The 26558-nt window shown below is 36.8% G+C and overlaps 1 protein-coding gene across 1 annotated transcript in view; it reads right to left on the reverse strand.

The window, feature by feature from the left end:
* HAPLN1 (hyaluronan and proteoglycan link protein 1) overlaps positions 1–26558 on the reverse strand; it is a 189963-nt gene that overhangs the window by 39956 nt on the left and 123449 nt on the right. Inside the window, exon 3 of the mRNA XM_053701473.1 lies at positions 13209–13577. Coding sequence (XP_053557448.1) covers positions 13209–13577 — 369 coding nt within the window. The remainder of the gene's footprint in view (positions 1–13208; positions 13578–26558) is intronic.

Consider the following 26558-nt stretch of genomic DNA (forward strand, 5'->3'; position numbering starts at 1 on the left):
CATTTAATATATGAATGGTTCTAGATTGATATCCCGCTGCTCTTATTGTTGCTATTGGGGTTGAGTACAGGTTTTTGACAGCTTTTATGAATTTACTACCGAACCCCATATGCTCTAGCACAGCTATCATAAAGGTCCAATCTACTCTGTCAAACGCCTTTTCCATGTACAGAGATAGGAGCAGAGAAGGCGTTTGTGACCCGCAGATATTCCACCAACGCAACCGTACGCCTCACATTATCTGGGGCTTCTGTTCCCTGATAAAACCCCCTTGATCAGGATGTATGAATGAGGGCAAATATTGTTTGAGTCTGCTTAAATATTTGTAAAAAAATTTAAGTCCTGATTAATTAAAGAAATTGGTCTGTAATTTTGGGTTATCTTGTGATTTTTCCCAGGTTTAGGAATTACTACTATTTTAGCTTGAAGTAGATCAGATGGGATTGGAGTACCTTGCATAATGGCATTACAAAATTTGTGTAAGTGGGGTATCAATTTTTTTTAAATAATCTATAGTAATCTCCCGAAAATCCATCGGGCCAAGCAGCCTTACCAATCTTAAGATCTTTAATTGCTGATGTAATTTCACTTACAGTAATCTCTGCATCTATCGTATCCGCATCAGCACTATTTAGTGTAGGCAATTCCGCTTTCTTTAGAATTCTGTGTTTGAGGAGCTCAGTCTGGGAGGAGTGAGATACCTTCTTCCCATCATATAGGGACTCATAATATCGGGCAAAGCATTCTGTAATTTCTTGCGGATGTGAGGTTAAAGTCCCGTCTGGTTTTTGAATTTGTGGTATCGCAAAAGTTTTCATTCTTTCCCTTAGTTTATGGGCTAAATACCTATCTGGCTTATTCGCATATAGAAAATAGTATGTTTTTAGTTTATGTAGGGATCTAAGAGAGTTCTCATGTAAGATTTTAGCAAGTGTTTTTCTTTTATGGGTCAGTGTATCAAAGGTAATTTGAGATGATGTGGACTGGTGAGAATGTTCTAGCACTTCAATTTCTTGGTGTAATGTATCAACAACTTTTTTAAATTTTTTCATACGTATTGCCTTTTCCTTTATAAGCATCCCTCTTATAAAGGGTTTATGTGCAGCCCACATAATCGTCGGGTTAATTAAGGGATCTATATTTAACTCCCAGTATTCTGAGAGGTTTTTCAAAATTTTAGATTGGATATCTGGTTTTTTTAGTAAAGTTGGATCATATGTCCATGATCACTGTCGATTTGTGTTAATTAAGCCCTATAATTGTATCTGAACAATGGAGTGGTTAGACCAAACTGAAGTGTGAATGGACGATGATACCAGATTAGGCAGCAAGATTTGACTAATATAAATATAGTCAAGTTTGGTATAAATTTTATGTGCAGGTGAATAATATGTGTGGTCAGTTGTCTGGCCATATAGCGTTGTCCAAGTATCCACAATATTATGGTTCTCTAAAGTTTATCTAATGGATTTAGTAATAGAGTTAAGTCTTAGTTGTTTACTTGTAAGTTTAGTTGGGGCATTTTCTTTAAATGTCTTCAAATTAATATTGAAGTCTCCAGCCAAGATAATCTTGGTTTGGGACCATTGAGTTAATTGATGCAAAAGGTCATGGAAAAAGTCATGCTGCTGTTTATTTGGTGCATATACGTTACATAACGTTATCTGTGTGCACTGAATGCTCCCCCTAACTATGAGAAACCTACCTTCCTTATCCCTTATTACCTCTTCTTTTGTGAATTGTAGTGAATTGTGTATGAGGATTGATACCCATGCATAAAATTTTTGTCCCAGTATCTAGGAACTTGTTGGTGTATAAAATGCGTCTCCTGGAGAAATAACATTTTAGCTCTCAGATTATTGTATTGGGTGAGTGCTGTTTGTCTTTTGATATTGGTATTCAGGCCTCTTAAATTATGGGAAATTATCTGTAACTTATCTGTCATGTGAAATTATCCACCCATCCTCCTATCAATACCTGTATAACCTCTCCGTATATGGTCTCTGAATATCTTCTACTCTCTTGGATTCTGCTCTATAATTGAGAAACTTTCCGGTGAACTGCTTGACGGTACTTAAAACAAGGAAAAACAACCAAACATTAAACATAATTAAACAATTATCCAACCTGGATACCTTAAAACAATTTTTGTTTGTCTTCATATGTAATCCCCACTAAGTGGGTATGTAGTTACATTTAGTATATTATACATTTTGAAGCAATAGTATTACAAGTGGGTTTTCAAATCTTAGAGTGAACATATAGCCTTTGATTGGTGCTTAGATGGAGTGGCCTAAACCTTTTTGGCAGTTATGTAACTTCTAACATCTTATCTACATTTAAATAAATCCTATCTAATCAACTACACGTAAGCGGTGTTATTTACCCATAGGGGTTCCATTCAACTCCCTCAAACCCACCCTTACTAAAGTATATTCATCTTCCATAAGACTCTACCACTTTTTATTCCTAGTGGATCTATATTGGAGTTCTTTATAGTAAAATGAATTGTTCAATCCATCTCCTCCCCAGGGGAAGGCAAATACTAAATGGTATAGCATCTAATTTGATCTTCAGGGTCTCTTCTTCCTCTTAGGAACCTTTGATCATCTCTCTGCTTGTGAGATTCCTCTTGATTGTAGTGGCGGTCTTCTGTTGCTGTCTCTTTGGTCGTCAGGAATGTCCGGACACTCCAACTTGAGAAGCTGGCAAATCTCTGGGATATCTTGTTTCTCTTTGATGGTGGAAGTTTTTCCTTCATGATGTATATGGAGAGCAAACGGAAATCCCCATCTGTATATAATCTGATGTCAACGGACAGAGGGCATATCTCTTCTGTAGCATTTTAATGCATAAGTCCTGATAAAACTGTACAATTGATCCCTGGAATTTAAAATTTGGATTTTTCCTGGCCGCAGCCATAATCTCTTCTTTTTCTTGGAATCGTAATAGTTTGGTTATTACATCCCTCGGAGGATCTGTGTCCCTGGGCTTTGTTCTTAGAGCTCTATGAGCCCTTTCCATCTGAAACTTTCCTTCTACTTATGAACTTGTGATAGCTTGGAATAACTGAAGAAGGTAATTATTTTGGTCTGTTGTGGCAATCGTTTCTGGAATACCTTTTAATCGTATATTACACCTCCAACTCCTATTCTCCAGGTCTTCCAATTTTTTTTTTATATATAGTTTGTTTGGACATTAAACACAAATTGAAAGCTAAATGATACTGCAGCTTCATATGTGAGAACTGTTTTTCAATAAATAATGCAGATTTCCTTTGTCAAATAAGCATATATTTTCTTTTTTTTTTTCACTGAATTTACTGTCCCCAAACAAGATGATCCTTGCTAACCAATCACAAATGCTTGTTTGATGTATTATCATGTATTATGTGTTCACACAAGTACAGTAGGAGAAAAAATAGGGAAAGCCCCCTCTTCTATTTTCTTATGGTCATCTAGCAATAATTCTCTTTAGTTAATTAATTGAAATTCAATAAGCAGGTTTAAATAAACAAATACATTTAACCCCTTCAGGACGTGGGCAAGTGTTGAAGATCGGAACAACGTTCCAACGTAAAAATTTGCTGGAAAAGGAAATCACATGATCGCCACCTGGATCTGATCATGGGGAACTGCATATGATGCTAAGCACGTCCCCCAGTTGGATTTTCCATTTCTTAAAAGCATATAAATATATATTATATATAATATATAAATCCTTGAATGCTTATATTTCTATGGCAGATTCCTATAATTACAGGCTTGGGTGGTGAAGGGAGCCTACCACCTCTATATTATGGTGCAAGCACATATGGCTTAATTCTGCCTTGCAATAATCTTATCTGAGGTCTGATGTGGGTATGTGTCTGACAGAGACTGGAAGGCCAGGGCACTGTTCTGATTTGGTTATGTGGCTGGCAGAGGAGTCGCAAGGTGAAGAGACTGCAGATACTGTAATCTAAAGCTACAGGTTGCTTGTATAACACTACTACACACACTGATGCCTCATGCACAACCCTGAGCATATATCAGTATACCATCATGGAAAAGGGACAATTTAAACCAAAAAGACCAAGATAAAAGCTTAATTTGATCATAAGTAAATTGGAAAGGTTTTCATTTGCACACTCTATGCACGTCCCTTTAATTTCTATTAAAATGTAAAAACAAGAAAAGCTTCATGCCCAGATGGCTTAACAGACAATGTTGTAGAGTTATATTTGGTGCAACCATCAAGCATTTCCTTCAGAAATACGTCAGATACTGCACAAAATATGTCTTTAATTTAAATCAGCAAGGAATGATTAATGCTGTGTTAAAAAAAAAACCTCCAACTCCTATTCTCCAGGTCTTCCAATTTTTCATGGATTTCTGTTAGTTCCTGCTGTTGATCAGCCACTTGTTGCGTAATAGTTGTTATATCTTCGTCTAAGGTTTCTTCTTTCTCTTCTAGGGATTCTAATCTTGTTCCTAACTCTGATATGTCTTGCTTGATTTCGGTTAGACTACTTGTGACCGTGCTTTGAAGGGTATCCATCTTTTCCCACATCTTGTCAAAGATTGAGGTGATATCTTGCTTAGAGACAAGGTTTTTTATGTCACCTTTGGTGACAGGTATATTATTTCCCCCTGGAGATGGTGCTTCTGTATTAGTATCCATTTCCTTCTCATGCATAATGTCCTCTTTTTCCTGGACTTTATCCCCTTTAGCAGGTCTAAAGAAAATGTTAGCAGGAGCAGGTTTAATTGATGTGGTTATTTTGTTTTGCCTGGGTGTAGTGTGCATTAGCTTCCTTTTTGGGAACTATTATAGAAGGTGGGTTCAACCTCTAAAGAAAAAAAAGATCCTGTCAGCTTTATCCGTTATTCCTTTTTACCTCCTCCAGGAGCCCTTTATAATATCCAGTTTTGCTGCTTATAAAACTTTCCCTCCAGCCCTCAGCAGTGCTAACGTATGATTCTCAATTTTAACTTAGTGAAAACACATTGCACTGATTTTTATGCCTGCTTTTCGGCCAGACCGTCCATGCAAGTGTGTCCGCCCACGTGGCTAATTCCTCTTCATGGCGGCTCCCCACTCTATCCTCCACCGCCTCTCTATCAGCTGCTTTGTGGCTATATTTAGCACTTAAATGCTTACCGGGAGCGTGATTGTCCTCCGGTCATTGCAACCTTCTCCCTCATGCGAGCCCTCCATGTTGCTGCTGGATCTGATGCTTTAAGGCAGGGGTGTCCAAACTTTGCTCTCCAGAGGTTTTGGAACTACATTTCCCATGATGCTCAGCTAGATAAAATGCTGGCTGAGCATCATCGGAAATGTAGTTCCAAAGCTCTGGAGAGCAAAGTTTGGACACCCCTGCTTTAAGGCCTCTGCTCGGCAATCACAGTATGCTGCTGTGTCAGAGCTTGTGTGCAGGGGCCCATTCTCACATAATCTGTCGGGCTGTGGTGTAGACTTGTACCGGAGCCCTTTTGATGTCACTCAGAGTGCTTTTGACAGGCAGTGCCCCACTTTTAGTCTTAACTACATACAGAGCACTTTGTTTAAACGTCCTCAATCATGCTCGCCTAGGCTCCGCCCCTAAACTATTCTTTTTAAAGGGACATGAAAGAGTATGCAGTTTTAACCCCTTAAGGACCAGCGACGTACCCTGTATGTCGCTGGCCTTTTTTTGGGACTTGATTGTTTTATAGCATGGTCTTGCCACCAGCGTTGAGACTGCTCTATTCCACAAAGCCTGCTGGAGGGAGTGCATTAATAGCGTGTTCTTGCTAGACTTGTGCTATTATGTCCTGAAAAAACCCTTAAAGACCAGTGACATACTTAAACAACTTTCCAATTTACTTATATTATCTAATTTGCTTTATTCTCTTTATTTCCTTTGCTGAAAAGCATATCTAGATAGGTAGGCGCAGAATCTGCTGATTGGTAGATTCACATAGATGCCTTGTGTTATTGGTTCACCCATGTGCACAGGTATTTCTTCAACAAAGGATATCTACTGAATAAAGCAAATTAGATCATTGAAGTAAATTAGAATATTGTTATAAATCATATTCTCTATCTGAATCATGAAAGAACATTTGTTGGGTTTAATGTCTCTTCAACCACAGAAAGGAACAGTTTTAATGTTGTATTGGAAAACTTCCATTATAACCATTTGGGTATGTTTTCTCTAAACACTAAAACAGTTTTATCCCTGAATGCTTTGACTTTAATCTTGTTTAAAAGTCCGCATTTTTAGGTGTTTGGCAGATTACTTCATGAACTTTCCAAACTCAACAAACATGTTTTGGAATATTTAATGAAAAAAGCACAATCATACAACATTTTCTTTTTTTATAACTGGTATATAAAATAGAAACTTACTTTTCATTATATTTCTCATGATATACAATATGAAAATAGATCCAATTATTTATCCTGTTATATTTTTTATATATAGTTTGTTTGGACATTAAACACAAATTGAAAGCTAAATGATACTGCAGCTTCATATGTGAGAACTGTTTTTCAATAAATAATGCAGATTTCCTTTGTCAAATAAGCATATATTTTCTTTTTTTTTTCACTGAATTTACTGTCCCCAAACAAGATGATCCTTGCTAACCAATCACAAATGCTTGTTTGATGTATTATCATGTATTATGTGTTCACACAAGTACAGTAGGAGAAAAAATAGGGAAAGCCCCCTCTTCTATTTTCTTATGGTCATCTAGCAATAATTCTCTTTAGTTAATTAATTGAAATTCAATAAGCAGGTTTAAATAAACAAATACATTTAACCCCTTCAGGACGTGGGCAAGTGTTGAAGATCGGAACAACGTTCCAACGTAAACATTTGCTGGAAAAGGAAATCACATGATCGCCACCTGGATCTGATCATGGGGAACTGCATATGATGCTAAGCACGTCCCCCAGTTGGATTTTCCATTTCTTAAAAGCATATAAATATATATTATATATAATATATAAATCCTTGAATGCTTATATTTCTATGGCAGATTCCTATAATTACAGGCTTGGGTGGTGAAGGGAGCCTACCACCTCTATATTATGGTGCAAGCACATATGGCTTAATTCTGCCTTGCAATAATCTTATCTGAGGTCTGATGTGGGTATGTGTCTGACAGAGACTGGAAGGCCAGGGCACTGTTCTGATTTGGTTATGTGGCTGGCAGAGGAGTCGCAAGGTGAAGAGACTGCAGATACTGTAATCTAAAGCTACAGGTTGCTTGTATAACACTACTACACACACTGATGCCTCATGCACACCCCTGAGCATATATCAGTATACCATCATGGAAAAGGGACAATTTAAACCAAAAAGACCAAGATAAAAGCTTAATTTGATCATAAGTAAATTGGAAAGGTTTTCATTTGCACACTCTATGCACGTCCCTTTAATTTCTATTAAAATGTAAAAACAAGAAAAGCTTCATGCCCAGATGGCTTAACAGACAATGTTGTAGAGTTATATTTGGTGCAACCATCAAGCATTTCCTTCAGAAATACGTCAGATACTGCACAAAATATGTCTTTAATTTAAATCAGCAAGGAATGATTAATGCTGTGTTAAAAAAAAAAATTGTCAGGAATTATAAGAGTTCAAAAATGGCATTTGCAAGTAACATTGAAACAAATTACATACTGCAAAATAAATAGGAAATTAGAGCCCATTATTAATCAAGATCAGATAGAAAATATCTTAGTTGTCTATCTACAAATGCTAAAAATGCTCTGCATTACAGTGAATACATTTTAGTAAAAAAAAGACTTTGATTAATGTTATGTATCATAATCTTTACAATGTCATGAACATTATTGTTATAAAATGTAGCCTGATTATTCTCCTGTTGTGAATAAAGAAATACATTTTATATATGTATTTCATTATTTCTAAACTATGTGAAATTATTTTTTTTGACATAAGAACTATTTAATGCATTTTTGAGAAAGAAACAAAACAAAACAATTCATTGTTTGCTCTATCTGGGACTAATTTCATTATGTATATTTAGAAAGAAATGGAAAAATATTATAGCCAGATTTAATGAAGGGGGGAGAGAATTCAAAATGCATACAGTACAAGATCTTAAATGAAAGACTGAAGTCTACATGCTTAGAGTCTGCACTACACATTTAAAATGTAGAGGGGGCTCAGAGGACTGTTTCTGCCTTAGATGCAGAGCAAAGAAGCTGCCTTTAAATAAAATGCAGCCTTTCTTCCTCTTTGATATCTTTCTTTTTCCTTTTCACTCAAGAAGTGGCTTATTGATAGTGAAGGAGGAGGAAGATGTATAGGGCTTCACCCTGCAACACCTTTCTCCAGTTACCACCAGCCTTTTTATGTTTCCATGCACAGCTCCCTCCACCACCCCAACAAACAAAAATGTGTTTTATCGTCTATCCTGTTATGGAGCCCCTGCAGCAAGCAGATTCAGGGCTCCATGTGCAAAGCAGCGAGAGTTGCTCCGGAGTCCTTGCGGGGGAAGGTTGGCGTATTAGACCACTGCTTCTTACACCCTATGCCACCTCTGAGGTGGCGATGGAAAATCACTGAGCGCTCACTCGCTCTCAGTGATTGACAGTCCCTTCAGTCGTGCGAATGAAGGGGCGGGCATTACACACTGCGATGAGTGTGTAATGATACATACGGTGCCAGCTGATGAACAGATCCGCTGCCTGTATGTAGCGAAGGTGGGCGGACAGCTTCGCAAGTTAAGATGCTGTCCGCCCGACTGTTAGTACATGGAGCCCTCAGACTTAGACCCATCCCCTGAGCTTCTATTGAAGGATGTTTTGGCTTTAATTTGCTAGCTGTTCCTCCCCTTTCCCTATCTGTGTGCTGTGCTATGAGTAGTCAACAGAGAAGGATTGTAGTGAGCTGCGGAAGGGTGAAGCACTTGTCAGAAAGTTCAGTTAGAATCATCTTAGTAGAAGCCTAAGGGCCAGATTACAAGTGGAATGCTAAATAGCAATTGCAAGCAAGCAATATTAGCACAATAATGTGCGCTGGTTTTACAAGTTAAACGCAATGCAAACGCAGTTCCCATAGACCGCAATGTAACACCCCACTCCCACCAACTTTAGACCCCAAAAATTGCCTAGAGTTGTTGTTTATAATTTAAAAACAATTCTAGATTTTTTTTAATTAATACTACAATGCCCTCTATTTTGAGGACATTTGGGGCACTTTTAGAAAATTAACCAGAGATCTAATCCTTGGCTAATTTTCGGAGTGCTATTTGCTACAGCGAGCTCATGTTAGCAATAACCAGCCACTTGTAATAGCTGGTTAATTATCGTCCTCCCACAAACTGTTGTGTGAGTATTACACTGCAGTCATAGTTGTTTTTAGAGGAACATAAGGCCTCTTCAGTTGCAGCCAAAGACTTATCAGGCCATAAGATTAGGGGGCTGCTGGGTGGAAGTTTGATCTGAACAGTATAGGATCACAGGAAATGACGAGCAGTGTCCCTGTCAGGGGATTGTAATATGTATTGATGTGCTTAGTGCTGCTGTGAATCAAGTGCCAACTCATTCCTGATTAGGACACTCAGGACTGGGGTGCACAGTAATGTAAACAATTGCTTTAGCAGATCTCTTTTGTACAAAGCATACATATGAATCAGTATAGTGCTAGACCACATGCTCAGTACTGATCCTTATATTTAAAGAAAAAGTATTTTTTTTCACTATAGTTTCTGTATTGTCTACTCTAAATACGGCAATTGGGTGGAATTTGGCTATTGAAAAACAATTGCAGAAAACAAGTGATTAATTTGTTTTGAAAGTCTTTACACTTGGTTCATATGTTATTCTATAGCAAGAGAACAGAAATGTTTTGAATCAACATTGTGTTTAATGACACTTTTATAAAGGTCTATGCTTTTAATTTGCTGAGGAGTTTCGTTGATGTTTTTATTTAATTAGCTAAAAATAATAATTATGTGATGTGCCTAAATCAAAACATTCCAGTCAGTTAGTGAAGCACAACCTCAAGTGCAGGTGGTCTGTATGCTCACACTGACATTTCTAAAGAAAAGGCTATCATTTTTTTGACAAAATGGCTACATATTTGACTTTTGCGTTTTGCCTAAGGTCTTGCTTTCCTTAGAACTATGTTCGCTGCCTCTATTAATGCATCTTTGTCTTGCCTGTCCAAAATAAGTTGTAATTTTTAGGCTTTGCTCATGCACATATTACTATTAAAAATAAGATATTTCGGGGGCGGAGCCAGCGGTCAAAGCAACAAGATGTGTTTCTCCTGAGCTCCTGCTTCATGACCAAATAAAATGCCAATTATGAGCAAATTCAACAAACCTCTACATGAAACTCCTCTGGGGTAAGCTCTGGGAGAACGGAGACTATAAACAGTATCGATTGCCAAAGTTAAATAGGACGACTTGACAGTTAGATGTGATTTCTATGGGACGCAACTCGCCATTATAGAAAACTAAGCCTTCTATCATGAATATTCATGAAGACCATCTTTCTACTCCTTAGCCGGTATACTACAGGCTGTATTCTAAGACACATACGACCCTACATTGCTTTCCGGGGTGACAAGAAATCAACTGCGCTGAAAAGTGAACTTGGACGTTTAAGCCGGAGGCGGCCATCTTAACTTTTAATATGGAGTGGCAGATTTCTAGCATGCTTCGCAACTTGCTATCCACCCTTGATACCCAGCACAGAGAGCTTCTTGAGGAGCTAAAAGCAACCACCGACTCAACTCAGCTCAACTCAGTAGCGTATAACCCTGAGAGCACTCATGATTTCATAAACGTGCCTTGGCAGGAAAAAGGTGTGTCACAAGAGATAAAAGACCCCTACATTCTCATCAGCCATGAGAAGGAGAACGATATTGACAGCAACATTACTAATAAATGGCAGAAGACATCAGAAGCATCAAGTGCAGAGTCAGTATACATTCAGCCTGATCGAGAGTATGGTGTTATAAATTTTAGTATATTGCTACCCAAATCAGAGAACCAAGTTGGTAATCTAATGAGCCAGGACGGGCCAGGAAGGCCTGGTTTGTATTCGGCACTGACGATTCTCCTGCTAGCCCTACAACCACTTGCAAGATTTCACTACATGGGGAGCAGTGTTGGCTATCTCTGTTACACCTCTGCATCTGAGACCAAGCGCTTGGGGATCGGATAATGGAATTGTCGCTCTCATATATGGTCCTTATGTGCAGGACTGGGTTGAATTTGCATCTGCGTAATTGCCATTAACAACTGTGAACTTTAAATGAAACACAAAATTATTGTTTAAGCTCTGATATCTCTTATTGGTAATCGTTGTAGGAGCCTGCCCACAGTTGACGTTTTTAAGTAGTTTATGAAACTTTGAACATTGCCACGGCCGTGGCTGGGTTGTGAGATTCTAGGGTCTCATGTAGGTAGCTGCAGCCAATATAATACTGCCATGAGAAACGTTCTGTTTGTGTTATGCTGAATGTGGGGCTATGTGGATTATAAGTGGGTGACATGATATGTGTATATATTCCAGCTAGAAAGGTACGGTGTAAGAAGATTACCTTAGGGAATTTTAATCTTGATCCCTTAATGTTTTCAGTTATGTAGTACACAGATATAGCATCTTAGTGTTGTTTAGCAGTAGATGAGAGGCTGTATGCTCCTTAGGTTTTATAACAGGAACACCTTACTAGCACCCATCCCCATTGCAGCAGGGGCTTGAATTGCAAATGTGGTATATACATAACTATAATCTTACAAGGATGTTCTATAAAAGACTCTACTTTCGTTAGGGATACTTTTAGTTATTAGGCAGTTGTTAGCAACTCTACGTATACCTCTCTATAAAACACATGTACTGTTCATATATGTTCTAAACGTTATAGTTGAATCCCTGGCTCACAGGCAGTTAGTGAATACAGTGGATGGCAAGTTCTCTATATATACTGACTAGGCTACCCCTTTAATCTTCTTGGAGCGTCCTAAATATTTCATATAACCAAAGTATTTTAGTGGTGAATGTTAAGAATTAGTTTGCAGCTGTACACATAACCTCATGATTTAGGGTGTGCATAGAGACACTAGCACTAAGGGTATTGCGGTATCCCTATATATTGATACTCTTGTTTTTATGCCATCTCACAACTGGGAAGCAGTTACTTATATTGTTTAACAGGTACGTTGAGGTTCCCTTCTATCCTAAGCTAAGGCATTTGTATTTCTTTCTTTGTAGTCCAGCAGCCTATAGATTATAGACGAATCTTATTACTTTGCAGACATACCATTATGAGAGTGGGCGGCAGCCTACTATGAAAGTTAAATATATCACTTGGGATTATCCATTTACTGCTATAGCACACTTGCCCTTGGGTGTAGGGCCCACACCTAGAGGGCAACATTAAATTTCATAAATATCCCATGCTATTTGTGTGTCCCTCCTATATATTCGTAGGCTTGTATAATATAGGATTGGCTGTAACTACATAGCTTCTAACTTGGGCTTAGGGTAGTCCACCGTAATATAGCTTGCAGAGATTCTTTTGTGTTGCTCCTATGTATCATGGGTCTTACTTTAATTTACTCTCCCCCTCCCCTCCGTATTTCATGTATCTGTTGTTAAATATAGTACTCTGAGGTGGTGAATATTTCTTTTTTATATATATTTAGTTTTTTCATATTCATATATTTACACTATGCAGGGGGTGATTCTTTATTCCCAGCGGTAAGACTGGGATATTTACAGCGGTACTTATCCGCAACCTTGCACCCACATACATAAGAATACAAAAATATGTTACCTCCTATAAGAAAATTAGGTTGTCATGACTACCAAAGGACCATTATAAAATATCACTCTAATGGACAGCAATCCATATTTCAGAGGTACTAGTATTAATCGATCCTATATATTAAAAAGAGGTATCAAAATATCATTTTTGCACCTTTAGATTTGCACTCTAATTAGAGACAAAAGTAGTTTACTATATCCTATAGGTTGTATATTTGTTGTCTCCAATCCGGTCAAACAATTAATTTTCTTCTTGTTTTTTTTCTTTTAATTGCAATGTGTTTGATATTGTTCTGAACATGTATTATTCACATCCCATAAGTTTGACAACACAAAATGTATGTTATTATCTGTAATACCTCAATAAAAAACTTTGATTAAAAAAATAATAAAAAAATAAGATATTTCAAGAGAGTTAAGGTGCATACCTTGTAAATCCAGCGATATAATAGCAGTATCATCCTCAAGTCCTTCAATAACTTCACATTTATATCTGCCATAGTCTTCCAGTGTTATGTCAGTGATTACCAGAGAAGCATCATTTTCACTTGCTCCCTGTAGGTAAACCCTGCCCTGGTAGCTGCCATAACTTCTCTTGTGGTGTCCCATGGAAACAAAGACATCCACTTCTTTGAGGTAATCTGAGGTTAATTTGGTCCACTTAATTCGGATTTTATGAGGTGCTGAGACAGCAGGTGATGGGTCATGAAGAATTTTGCAAGGCAGTGTCGCATTGCCACCACGGTGTGAAATAACTTTTGTTTGTTCTGCCTCCACATATAAAGATGGTCCATTTTCTATAAAAATCAAAGAAAATTATCCATTGAAATATGAGATAGAGATATTAAAAGTTCATTCTTATAACATGTGCCATTAGATATGTTCAGCTAGGTCCCAATTGTGCATTGAATTGCTGCTTTGAAGCTGGCTTTAATTATGTGTTTAATCACTTTGCTGAGGTTAAACCCATAGTTATATGCAAAGAATACTGCAACGATGAAAAGGCAACTTTCATTATTCAGATAGAGCATGCAATTTTACACAACTTTGCACTTTACTTCCATTATCTAATTTGCAGGGTGCGTATGTGATTGGCTTTTGCATGGTTACATTTTACACCTTGTACCGTACCATTAAAGTGAGTTACTCTCTACTGCACTAAGCTTTGCAAATCAACATTTTTTTGCAAAATTGTTGCCATATAGCACTGCAGACACGTGCATGCTTCTGAGCTAACTACTCTAACCTACTTTTCAACAAAGGACATGAAAAGAACAAAGAAAATATGTGATAATAGAAGTAAATTAGAAAGTTGTTTAAAATTACATAAATCATATTTTTTTTTTTTTTTTTTTTTACTTTTTTTTTTTTTTTTTTTTTTTTTTTTTGGCTGGACTTGTTACTTTTATTGTGTTTTTACCTGTACGCAGTAATACATGTATGGAATATATGTGAAAACATAGAATTGAGTGTACCTATCACAACTGACAACCAGCATTATACCTTATCCTATTATTCACTCAATATATCCTATTGAAGATCCTTCAACAAAGGATACACATATTTGTATACCAATATACACAGGGAATGTGGGAATAGATTTCTATAGAGGCGCTTTTCTCAAAACCCACTACACCCCATATATATATATATGTGTATATATATATTTAATTTTTTTGGTTTTTTTTGTTTCAGGTCTCCTTAACCATGGTCTTCAGGAAATACATGACAGTTCCCACAACACCAACTTCCCACAACAAGTCAATTAAACCCTCTCCTAGTTACCATCACTGTCAACCCAATAGCAATATATCCTGCAAAATGCAGTCTCACTTCCCATATTGGAGACTTTACATTTTAAAGAGACAATAACACATTTATATCAAACTTATAAAAGTGCACTAGATCTGTAAAGGAATAAAAGCCCCACAGCTCTGTCGCTGGGAAGTAAACATAAAAACAACTATTTTTTTTTTTTTTTAGAAAAGGGACATAAATGTTTTAAATTATTATTATTATTATTATTTATATCACAATATATTACAGTTTCATAAAAATCAATTAACAATATAGATACAGTGGATTCAAGCCAGCAAAACCCCCCAAGAATCTTTAAAGGAGCAATTAGTTTCCTTAAAAGAACACAAACTCAAAAATCATATAGGGATTAGATCAAACTAGGGGTAGGATGAACAGAGAATGAGTAACTAGATTTTAGAAGATTACAACTCTTTGGTGAGAAAAATAAAAAATATCTACACACACACACAGCTGGAATTCTAAAGAGAATACTGACTGACAATATGAGAGGTTGAGTCTTTTGATCTAATTATCATAATCACTCGGCAGCATGGAGAAAAATCTCAAAAGATCTTTGTGGGCTTTTTTTGATTAAATTATTGTGTGTTTGTAATTATTGTCCTTTACATTTAGAACCCAGCATAGCAAGCTAAACAGTTCTCATGTTAAAATTTGCCTTTCTAAATAAGTACTCATGAGACATGTTAGATAATCCTGTCAGAGAGAAATTCTATAGATCATTGAGCCCCTTCACAGAACAAAACAGGACTGTCCAGGTGAATCTGGGACATCTACACTAAAGTAAACAGTAGCCATCTTGTCTACTCCCTATTAATTTTCCATGTTCCTAAATGTCCTAGCCATAAAATGAGCACTGTATTAAATTACAATACATTTCTTCAAAGTTTTAAGACATTAAGTCCTTGAAAAACTTATAATAAAATAATGCTATGCTAAAAATTTTGTACTTAACTGAGAACATTGAGGACAAATGCAGGGAAAGTACAAAAAGATAAGGACAGAATACTGAAAATATGGAAAAACTGATATGCAGAGATCTATTAGATACTGGCCAAATTCCAAAAAAATCAATTCCTAACAGTAAAATGTCACTTTCATTAATATTCTTTTGACTGGGTTACAATTATCTCACATTGTACTTTATACTGTTATTAAATCTTATTTTAGATGTGTATCATAAAGTATTAATTATGATCACACAGAAGAGAAACGCTTAAACAAGAAATATTCTGTATGATTTGAAAGGTCTGTTTATCTTTATTTATTTGGTTTGTTTATCTTCTATAGATAAAATTAACTTTATTTGGTACTTTTCCATTAACAGACCGCCACTCTGTTGGTGAATACAGAATGCCAGTAGATGGCGCTATAGAGTTTTGGTTACTTAAAGGCACAGTAAAGTAAAAAAAATCTTTCATGATTTAAATAGGGCATGTAATTTTAAATAACTTTCCAATTTACTTTTATTACCAATTTCGCTTTGTTCTCTTAGTATTCTTAGTTGAAAGCTAAATCTAGGAGGTTCATGTGCTAATTTCTTAGACCTGCCTCTAATCGGAAAGCATTTTGACAGTTTTTCACCACTAGAGGGCGTTAGTTCATGTGTTTCATATAGATAACATTGAGCTCCGGCACGTGAAGCTCCTAAGAGCAAGCACTGATTGGCTAAAAATGTATGTCTGTCAAAAGAACTGAAATAAGGGGGCAGTTTGCAGAGGTATAGATACAAGGTAATCACATAGGTAAAAAGTATATTATTATAACTGTGTTGGTTATGCAAAATTGGGGAATGGGTAATAAAGGGATTATCTACCTTTTTAAACAACAAAAATTCTGGTGTTTACTGTCCCTTTAATTGGAAAGTACCATTATTTCTCTGCATTGTTCTTGCTGCTCTTACGATTGTCACACTTAGCGGGGAGCTCCGCCAATCCTTTGGCATCTACTCCAAGTGAACTTTGGGGAATGATGCCCCCTTTGAACACCCCAGACGGAGGCAAAAAAGATAGTGGAGAATTTTTCCATGGGTACTTTTACATTAGCAGACCAAAACTCTATAGTGCCATCTGTTGGCATTCTGTATTCAGCAAACAGGGTGGTGGTCCGTTAATGGAAAAGTACCCTTTTTTTTCTGTGTCTTATCTAACCTTACTTGGGTCTGATTAGGATCACCCCATTTAGGGAAAGATCACTGCATTAACTTGCATCCTGTGTGCTTGCATTCTTCAGAAATGTTGTGGCAAGATGAGTCCTAGTATTACCTAATGTTATCCTTCTCAAAAACAACTTTCCAATTTATTTCTGTTATCTAATTCATTTTATTCTCTTGGTATTCTTAGTTGAAAAGCTTAACTAGGTAGGCTCAGGAAAAACAATGCACTACTGGGAGCTAGCTGCTGATTGGTGTCTGCAAATATATGCCTCTTGTCATTGGTTGACCCAGTATGTTCAGTTAGCTCTCGGTAATACATTGCTGCTCCTTCAACAAAGGATATCAAGAGTATTAAAAAAATGATAATAGAAGTAAATTGGAAAGTTGTTTAAAATGGTATGCGTTATCCGAATCATGAAAGAAAAATTTTGTTTTTCATGTCCCTTTAAGAGATCATTTTTCCTTTTTAGAGCTGTCTCTTGGCAATTCAAATAGATTTTTTTTTTCAGTTTCTGCTTCCTAAATATCGTCTGCAGTTTACAAGTATTAGCTCTCATTAAAATTACAATGGTTTCCACCAAGCGATAATTTGCACTGTGTCCGCACAAATCATTGTTTTACCACTGCCAAACCTTGTCCCACAAATAAGTGGCCACAACTGAAATTATCTTCTACAATGGAATTATAACAATTCTCACACTGTACTGTAAATCATTCCAAACTTCAATGTACAGAACAATATTTCTGTAAGTAGATGGTGACAGGATATGTTCTAGATATTATAAAATGTGATAATTCAAAACACGATTTTTGGGACTTCTGTTTTTCTTTTATCCCATGCAAAAGATTTTGGTTGCCAACAAACAATGCATAATAGCAAACAGTTACATTCTGATCACAATGATGCAACTGCAGATAGAAATTCCATTTAAGAAGACGAAAATATTGTAAATGTATGAAATAAAAAGAAATATTTTCATAATGAGGTTGCCAAACACCATTTTTAGATGTTGTGGTCGTAATTGATGTTACCTCGAATTTACTACAGATCTTGTTAGCTACGTATGGAAATGTATGTCCCGCCTAATACAGACAGACTAAATAATAGCAATGGATACTCACAAACATGTTGAAAATGCTTATTTTATGCTCATGACCTGCTGATTTTTTCACAACCTTTAAAATGTAATGCAAAATTATCTGAACCCAGTGCAGGATTTTGTGACACAATATTTTTACCATTTTACACCTGCACATCAGCAACTATGTTAACTCAGTTGAGATACAATTAAAGGGACACTCATGTGCATTTCAATTTTAAACAGAATCTTTTTTGCAAAACACATGCAAAAATGCTTCTAGTAAAGGTTAAAACTGTTACAGTAAAGGCATGTGTACATACGCCCTGTGCATCTGCACCTGCTTTAAGAGAAGATTTTGCGTATGCATCATCAGTAGTGTGTCAGAGAAGGTGAATATTACATATGTAAATATACTTTGTGCACATTAAGGTCCAGACTACAAGTGGAGATAGTGTTATTGATAGTGCTGCCCATATTGTAATCTTGCACTAAGAATAGTGCACAATTTTTACTATTACATTACTATTTTTTCAATGGATAGCGCAGTCATGCTAAACATGTGTTGCCCTCGGATACAGACTCTCACAGGGGAGATTGAAGGTAATAGGGCCTAGATTTAGAGTTGGGCGGTAGCCGTCAAAACCAGCGTTAGAGGCTCCTAACGCTGGTTTTAGGCTACCTCCGGTATTTAGAGTCACTCAAAAAAGGGTCTAACGCTCACTTTTCAGCCGCGACTTTTCCATACCGCAGATCCCCTTACGTAAATTGCGTATCCTATCTTTTCAATGGGATTTTTCTAACTCCGGTATTTAAAGTCGTGTCTGAAGTGAACGTTAGACATCTAACGACAAAACTCCAGCCGCAGGAAAAAAGTCAGTAGTTAAGAGCTTTCTGGGCTAACGCCGGTTTATAAAGCTCTTAACTACTGTACTCTAAAGTACACTAACACCCATAAACTACCTATGTACCCCTAAACCGAGGTCCCCCCACATCGCCGCCACTCGATTACATTTTTTTAACCCCTAATCTGCCGACCGCCACCTACGTTATCCTTATGTACCCCTAATCTGCTGCCCCTAACACCGCCGACCCCTATATTATATTTATTAACCCCTAATCTGCCCCCCACAATGTCGCAGCCAGCTACCTACAATAATTAACCCCTAATCTGCCGACCGCAAAGCGCCGCCACCTACGTTATACTTATGTACCCCTAATCTGCTGCCCCTAACACCGCCGACCCCTATATTATATTTATTAACCCCTAATCTGCCCCCCTCAACGTCGCCTCCACCTGCCTACACTTATTAACCCCTAATCTGCCGAGCGGACCGCACTGCTATTATTATAAAGTTATTAACCCCTAATCCGCCTCACTAACCCTATAATAAATAGTATTAACCCCTAATCTGCCCTCCCTAACATCGCCGACACCTAACTTCAATTATTAACCCCTAATCTGCCGACTGGAGCTCACCGCTATTCTAATAAATGTATTAACCCCTAAAGCTAAGTCTAACCCTAAGTTCAGCTCTTTTGCCTGTAAAAAAAAACATACAATACCACCCCCCCCCAACATTACAACCCACCACCCACATACCCCTAATCTAACCCAAACCCCCCTTAAATAAACCTAACACTAAGCCCCTGAAGATCTTCCTACCTTATCTTCACCATACCAGGTTCACCGATCGATCCAGAAGAGCTCCTCCGATGTCCTGAACCAAGCCCAAGCGGGGGCTGAAGAGGTCCATGATCAGGCTGAAGTCTTCATCCAAGCGGGGCAGAAGAGGTCTTCCATCCGATTGAAGTCTTCATCCAAGCGGGATCTTCTATGGTCATCTATCCGGAGCGGAACGGCAGGATCCTGAAGACCTCCGACGCGGAACATCCATCCTGGCCGACGACTGAACGACGAATGACGGTTCCTTTAAATGACGTCATCCAAGATGGCGTCCCTCGAATTCCGATGTATCAGCCAATCAGAATCACGTTCAATCCGTTTGGCTGATTGAATCAGCCAATCGGATTGAACTTGATTCTGATTGGCTGATGGAATCAGCCAATCAGAATATTCCTACCTTAATTCCGATTGGCTGATAGAATCCTATCAGCCAATCGGAATTCGAGGGACGCCGTCTTGGATGACGTCATTTAAAGGAACCGTCATTCGTCGTTCAGTCGTCGGCCAGGATGTTCCTTAGTGTTAGGTTTATTTAAGGGGGGTTTGGGTTAGATTAGGGGTATGTGGTGGTGGGTTGTAATGTTGGGGGGGGTATTGTATGGTTTTTTTTACAGGCAAAAGAGCTGAACTTCTTGGGGCATGCCCCGCAAAGGGCCCTGTTCAGGGCTGGTAAGGTAAAAGAGCTTTGAACTTTAGTAATTTAGAATAGGGTAGGGCATTTTTTTATTTTGGGGGCTTTGTTATTTTATTAGGGGGCTTAGAGTAGGTGTAATTAGTTTAAAATTGTTGTAATATTTTTCTTATGTTTGTAAATATTTTTTTATTTTTTGTAACTTAGTTCTTTTTTATTTTTTGTACTTTAGATAGTTTATTTCATTGTAGTTATTTGTAGGTATTGTATTTAATTTATTTATTGATAGTGTAGTGTTAGGTTTAATTGTAGATAATTATAGGTATTTTATTTAATTAATTTATTGATAGTGTAGTGTTAGGTTTAATTGCAACTTAGGTTAGGATTTATTTTACAGGTAATTTTGTAATTATTTTAACTATTTTAGCTATTAAATAGTTCTTAACTATTTAATAGCTATTGTACCTGGTTAAAATAAATACAAAGTTACCTATAAAATAAATATTAATCCTAAAATAGCTATAATATAATTATAATTTATATTGTAGCTATATTAGGATTTATTTTACAGGTAAGTATTTAGCTTTAAAGGGACAGTATACACTCATTTTCATATAACTGCATGTAATAGACACTACTATAAAGAATAATATGCACAGATACTGATAAAAAAAATCCAGTATAAAACTGTTTAAAAACTTACTTAGAAGCTGTCAGTGTGGCTCTGTTGAAAAGGTAGCTGGAAAGCCCACTTTAAGTGACAAATAAGACACTCCCCCCCTCCCCCTTCTTTTGCATATGAAAAGACCCTTTACACAAACAGGAGCAAGCTGGAGTAGGTAGTCGAGCGTATTCACATAAAACTTTGGGGCTTGGTTATGAGTCTGAAAATCAGAGCAATGTTATTTAAAAATAAGCAAAACTATACATTAATTTAAAAAAAAAACTTTATGGGCTATATAAATAGATTATCTACAAAACATTTATGCAAAGAAAAAATGAGTGTATAATGTCCCTTTAAATAGGAATAATTTATTTAATAAGAGTTAATTAATTTCGTTAGATTAAAATTATATTTAACTTAGGGGGGTGTTAGTGTTAGGGTTAGACTTAGCTTTAGGGGTTAATACATTTATTAGAATAGCGGTGAGCTCCAGTCGGCAGATTAGGGGTTAATAATTGAAGTTAGGCGTCGGCGATGTTAGGGAGGGCAGATTAGGGGTTAATACTATTTATGATAGGGTTAGTGAGGCGGATTAGGGGTTAATAACTTTATAATAATAGCGGTGCGGTCCGGTCGGCAGATTAGGGGTTAATAAGTGTAGGCAGGTGGAGGCGACGTTGTGGGGGGCAGATTAGGGGTTAATAAATATAATATAGGGGTCGGCGATGTTAGGGCAGCAGATTAGGGGTACATAGGGATAATGTAAGTAGCGGCGGTTTACGGAGCGGCAGATTAGGGGTTAATAATAATATGCAGGGGTCAGCGATAGCGGGGGCGGCAGATTAGGGGTTAATAAGTGTAAGGTTAGGGGTGTTTAGACTCGGGGTACATGTTAGAGTGTTAGGTGCAGACGTAGGAAGTGTTTCCGCATAGCAAACAATGGGGCTGCGTTAGGAGCTGAACGCGGCTTTTTTGCAGGTGTTAGGTTTTTTTTCAGCTCAAACAGCCCCATTGTATCCTATGGGGGAATCGTGCACGAGCACGTTTTTGAGGCTGGCCGCGTCCGTAAGCAACTCTGGTATCGAGAGTTGAAGCTGCGTTAAATATGCTCTACGCTCCTTTTTTGGAGCCTAACGCAGCCTTTATGTGGACTCTCAATACCAGAGTTATTTTTATGGTGCGGCCAGAAAAAAGCCGGCATTAGCTTTCCGGGTCTTTACCGACAAAACTCTAAATCTAGCCGTAGGTTAGCACCTGACACTGATATAAATTCACAGTTTGCAGAAAATACAAATTAAACAGAAATGTTTTTACTACAATTTAACTATCATTTTTTTTTAGTTTAGTATACATTACTTTTGTGTCAGTTAAATAAGTGTATTATGTACAGCTGCTGAGATAAAATACTGAGACCTGAAGGTGTAAAACTTAGAGAACATCATGATAATTGTGAGAGAGATTCAGTCAGATCTAAGGAACTCCCCTATTACTCCCACTTTTATTTTACATAGAACAAATAATAAAGTGCAATTTAATTTGTAAAAGATGCATATGAATATACAAAGTATGATCTTAATTTGTTAAAGTTGCACAACAACTGTCAAAGCATAATTATAATCTACAAATTTACAATCCTAAATACATTGCTGAGCTATATACAGAATCTAAATTCATTTAAATACAAAATAGAAAGTGTCTCTCCATCACATCCAAAAATAGTACATATTCATTACTAATAAACCACTGAATGAACTACACTTTTCTGACTTGATTTTGATCACTTGTGAGTTGCACACAGTTATGAAGAGACCCCAGATATTCGTCCGAATTGTGTTCTCTCCATTGTGTTTAATGTTTTTTTGACATGATAAAGATATACCTCAGAATGCACATAAAAGTTACTGCAACATTTATGGACAGATTATGAATTATTTAGCTAACAATTATGCGCAAGGGAAAAAGGGTTTATTGAGGATGTTTGCGCTCATCATATTTACTGCTTATATTACAAGTTGAAAGAAAACGGGATCGTTTGAGCTCCTCAGAGCTCTGGTTAACTGTTTCGCAAAAAAAAAAAAGTTGCACAAAACACATCAAAAATACATTACAAAGTACACTTACACTCATAATAACACCATCTAATAAAAATTATTTAAAAAAAATTGGAAAAAAGTTATAAGGGCTCAAAGATGTGAGGTCTCAGGAGTTATAGAAAAATGCAGGCAAAGGTCTTTAACAGAGATATATATAAATATATATATATATATATATATACACTTCTAAAGATGTATATGTATTTATGTGTATATATATATATATATATATATATATATATATATATATATATATATATATATATGTATGTATATTTGTGTTTTTATTTGTGTACATATATTTATGCATTTATATGTGTATATATGCATTTACAGACATATATACACATACAAACACAAAATACATCATGTATGTAGACATATATAGACATATAGAGAAGTGCATTTGAGCTCTTTGCAGTCAAGTAGATGAAAATATGAAAAAAAAACATATTTATGCAATATTATATAAAGGTTTTAACTATGTATTTACTGTACATACAGTATTTCCCATTCTAATGTTCTGCACATAGTAGCATATGTTCTATGTATTTATAAATAGAAAGTCCTGTATATATCTGTATAGGTTTATATATATATATATAATTATTGTACAAAAATACCATCAGATATATATAGAAAAATGTATTTATGAATAAATAGAACATATTCTGCTATGTGAAGAACATTGGAATGTAAAATATTCAAATTTTTGTGTCGGTTTAGCTCTCATGAGAATATGCGATCGGGTTTGTGTGCGAGTTGTTTTTTCCCACTTTTTTTCTCTATTGACTTCTATAGAGGAATATGTGAACGTGTATGCAATATTCTATGTTCTGTATTTTGCGCTTGTCGAGATAGCGTGCAAGCGAAAACAGTTTACTTTCAACTCATAATACGAGCGCAAACCGAAAGCTTACTTCTAGCATAGTTAACGCTCTAGCGGAAGCATTAAATAGCACTCCACTTGTAAACACAAAATAAATTAAAACTAAATTAATACATATATTATGATGCAAAAAACATATATTAAAAAACCCACCAAAGTGTTTTTAAATGTTCTTAATACATTGCAATCATATAACTAATACTTGTTTGCAGCAAAATTGCTTTAAAGTTCATGTCTATTGCAATTTTCTGTGTTTTATTAGTGCCATATAGTATTATATAGCACATGCACACGTGACAAGCATTTAAATAGTGCTTTTAGAGAAGACAGCTATTTAGATGAAGGTGATCCATATTCAGACAAGCTTACAACTTGTTATTAGAGCTTTTAAATAACCCTAATTGAAACACAGTAAAGGGAGGTACAAGGAACTCAGACTTGACAGATGTAGTAGATCACTGCAAAAGTATGTTATAAACATTCATTCCAGCCAAAGGGACATGCTTACCTAACAAGCTAAAGCTACGTTTCAGAACTTCAAATAGAATTTCAGATTGGAACACTTGTACAGTGCCCAATTTAAACCAAATAATAGAAGAATATGTTTCTTGTTTGCTGGAAAAAATGTTAGTATATAAATTGCTGGCAAAACTGTAAGTGAGATGAATTGCTATAATTCAATGTGGTTAAATGTTTAAGGTAGTTTATTTGGTGTATTAGTTTGTTGTACACTGAACAGTTTATAAGGGTTTGTAACATATTGTGTAAAACACTATTGAAACCTATTGTGTGCATGTTTGTGTGAATATATAACATTTAAATGAACAGTCTATGGGGCCGAAATATCAAGCTCCAAATGGAGCGTGATGCCCCTGGTTCGGGCAAGCCTTCAGGCTCGCCGGAAACAGAAGTTATGAAGCAGCGGTCTAAACTTGTCCACCTGCTCTGAGGCAGCGGACAGAAATCAACCCAATCCTATACAATCGGGTTGATTGACACCCCCATCTAGTGACCAATTGGCCGCAAATCTGTAGGGGCGGCATTGCACAAGCAATTCAAATTACTGCATGTGCAATGATAAATGCCGACAGCGTATGCTGTCGGCATTTATCGATGTGCAGCGGACATGATACGCAACATTGTATCATGTCTGCTCGCACTTTGCTAAATATGCCCCTTATACACCAATTTTATTCTCTAATTATATACTAAATTTGTTTTACTGGTCTAGGCACTGGGAAATCTGCTGCCACCAAAACACTTTTGCCACAACAATTGTATCTCATATTTGCTTCATATATTATTCACAACTGGAGGCCTGAGATGCATGGGATTCGCCATGACCCACAACTGGAGGCCTGAGATGCATGGGATTCGCCATGACCCACAACTGGAGGCCTGAGATGCATGGGATTCGCCATGACCCACCACTATCCAATCATTGATTAATAATTTGTATTAAAATGAACAAAAAAAACCCAAAAAAATGACACAATCAGAATGGGCAGTCACAGAACCCTGACAATCGCCAACCATGTTCTGCTTGGGAGCTGAATGTGGCTGCAGAGCAGGGCTTCACATATATAATTAACCATTTTGCTGCTAAGCCTTTTTTACACCCCAGTGCGGAGACAATGAATAATCTTTCTCACTGTAAAATGATGGACTTTAAATTGTTTGGAAATTGCCTTATAAACCATCCCAGATTGATGGGCCACAACAATTTTCTAAGATCATCGCTGATGTCTTTTCTTTTTGGCATTGCGTTAACACACACCTAGATGCTCCAGACCAGCAAATTGCTAAAACCTCTGCTTTTATAGAGGTGGTCAGACTTGCTGATGATCGATTAATCAAGGGCATTTGATTAGCAGCACCTGGCTGCTCCTTAGCCTCTTAATTCCTATGGAAGCAGTATGGGTGTACTTAGTTTTTGACACATGGCTTCTCCATATTGGCTTAATTTTTTTTAAATAAACCATGACACGGTTTAATATGTCATGTCTTGTTGTTCATCTGAGGTTGTATTTAACTAATTTTAAGACCTACTAAGGACCAGATGATTTTTATTATTATTATGTAAAACCTTAGAATTCAAAGCGGGTGTACTCTCTTTTTCACTTGAGGAAGCAGAGGTAGTACAACTGCTGCTTCTCAACTTACAGCCGTGCCACAAGGGCTCTAAATTTGCATTCCCAGCTTGATAAATGGAGCCCATAATTTTATGCCTTTCTAAATATCTGCACCTTTTGAAGGGTGTGTGATATTTTTAATCTGTTAAACATAAAGAACAAATACTGATATATTAATAATAAAAATAATACGGAAAGAACATCAGATCGGACTCCTGGCACTGCAGCTATTATGTTAGCCGTATATCCATGTGAGATCAGACCCTTGGTCCTACAACCCCTCTGTCACCCAATAGCCATATTAGAACTCAAATCTTAGTAACCTTACCATAAAGTTCTTCTGCCTAAGCCTCCCCAGTTGCAGGTTCAGGATCATGTAGTGTGTTGTTTCCAGGGGCGAAACTACAGGGGGTGCAGGGTCGCAATTGGGTTGGGGCCCAGCTTAAACATTTTTTTTTACAAAAACGTTGACCTGCCACTGCCTGCACTGATATCATGTGAGTGTGACTTGATGCTTCACTAGTGTCTCTGACTACAGGGGTTATTGTTTCTGTTTTACCCATTGGTGTTTGTGTGTGTGTGTATGTGTGTATGTATGTGACTGTGTGTATATTTATGCATGTATGTGTG

This window comes from Bombina bombina, chromosome 2 (genome assembly GCF_027579735.1).
Source record: "Bombina bombina isolate aBomBom1 chromosome 2, aBomBom1.pri, whole genome shotgun sequence".
Taxonomy (NCBI): Eukaryota; Metazoa; Chordata; class Amphibia; order Anura; family Bombinatoridae; genus Bombina; species Bombina bombina.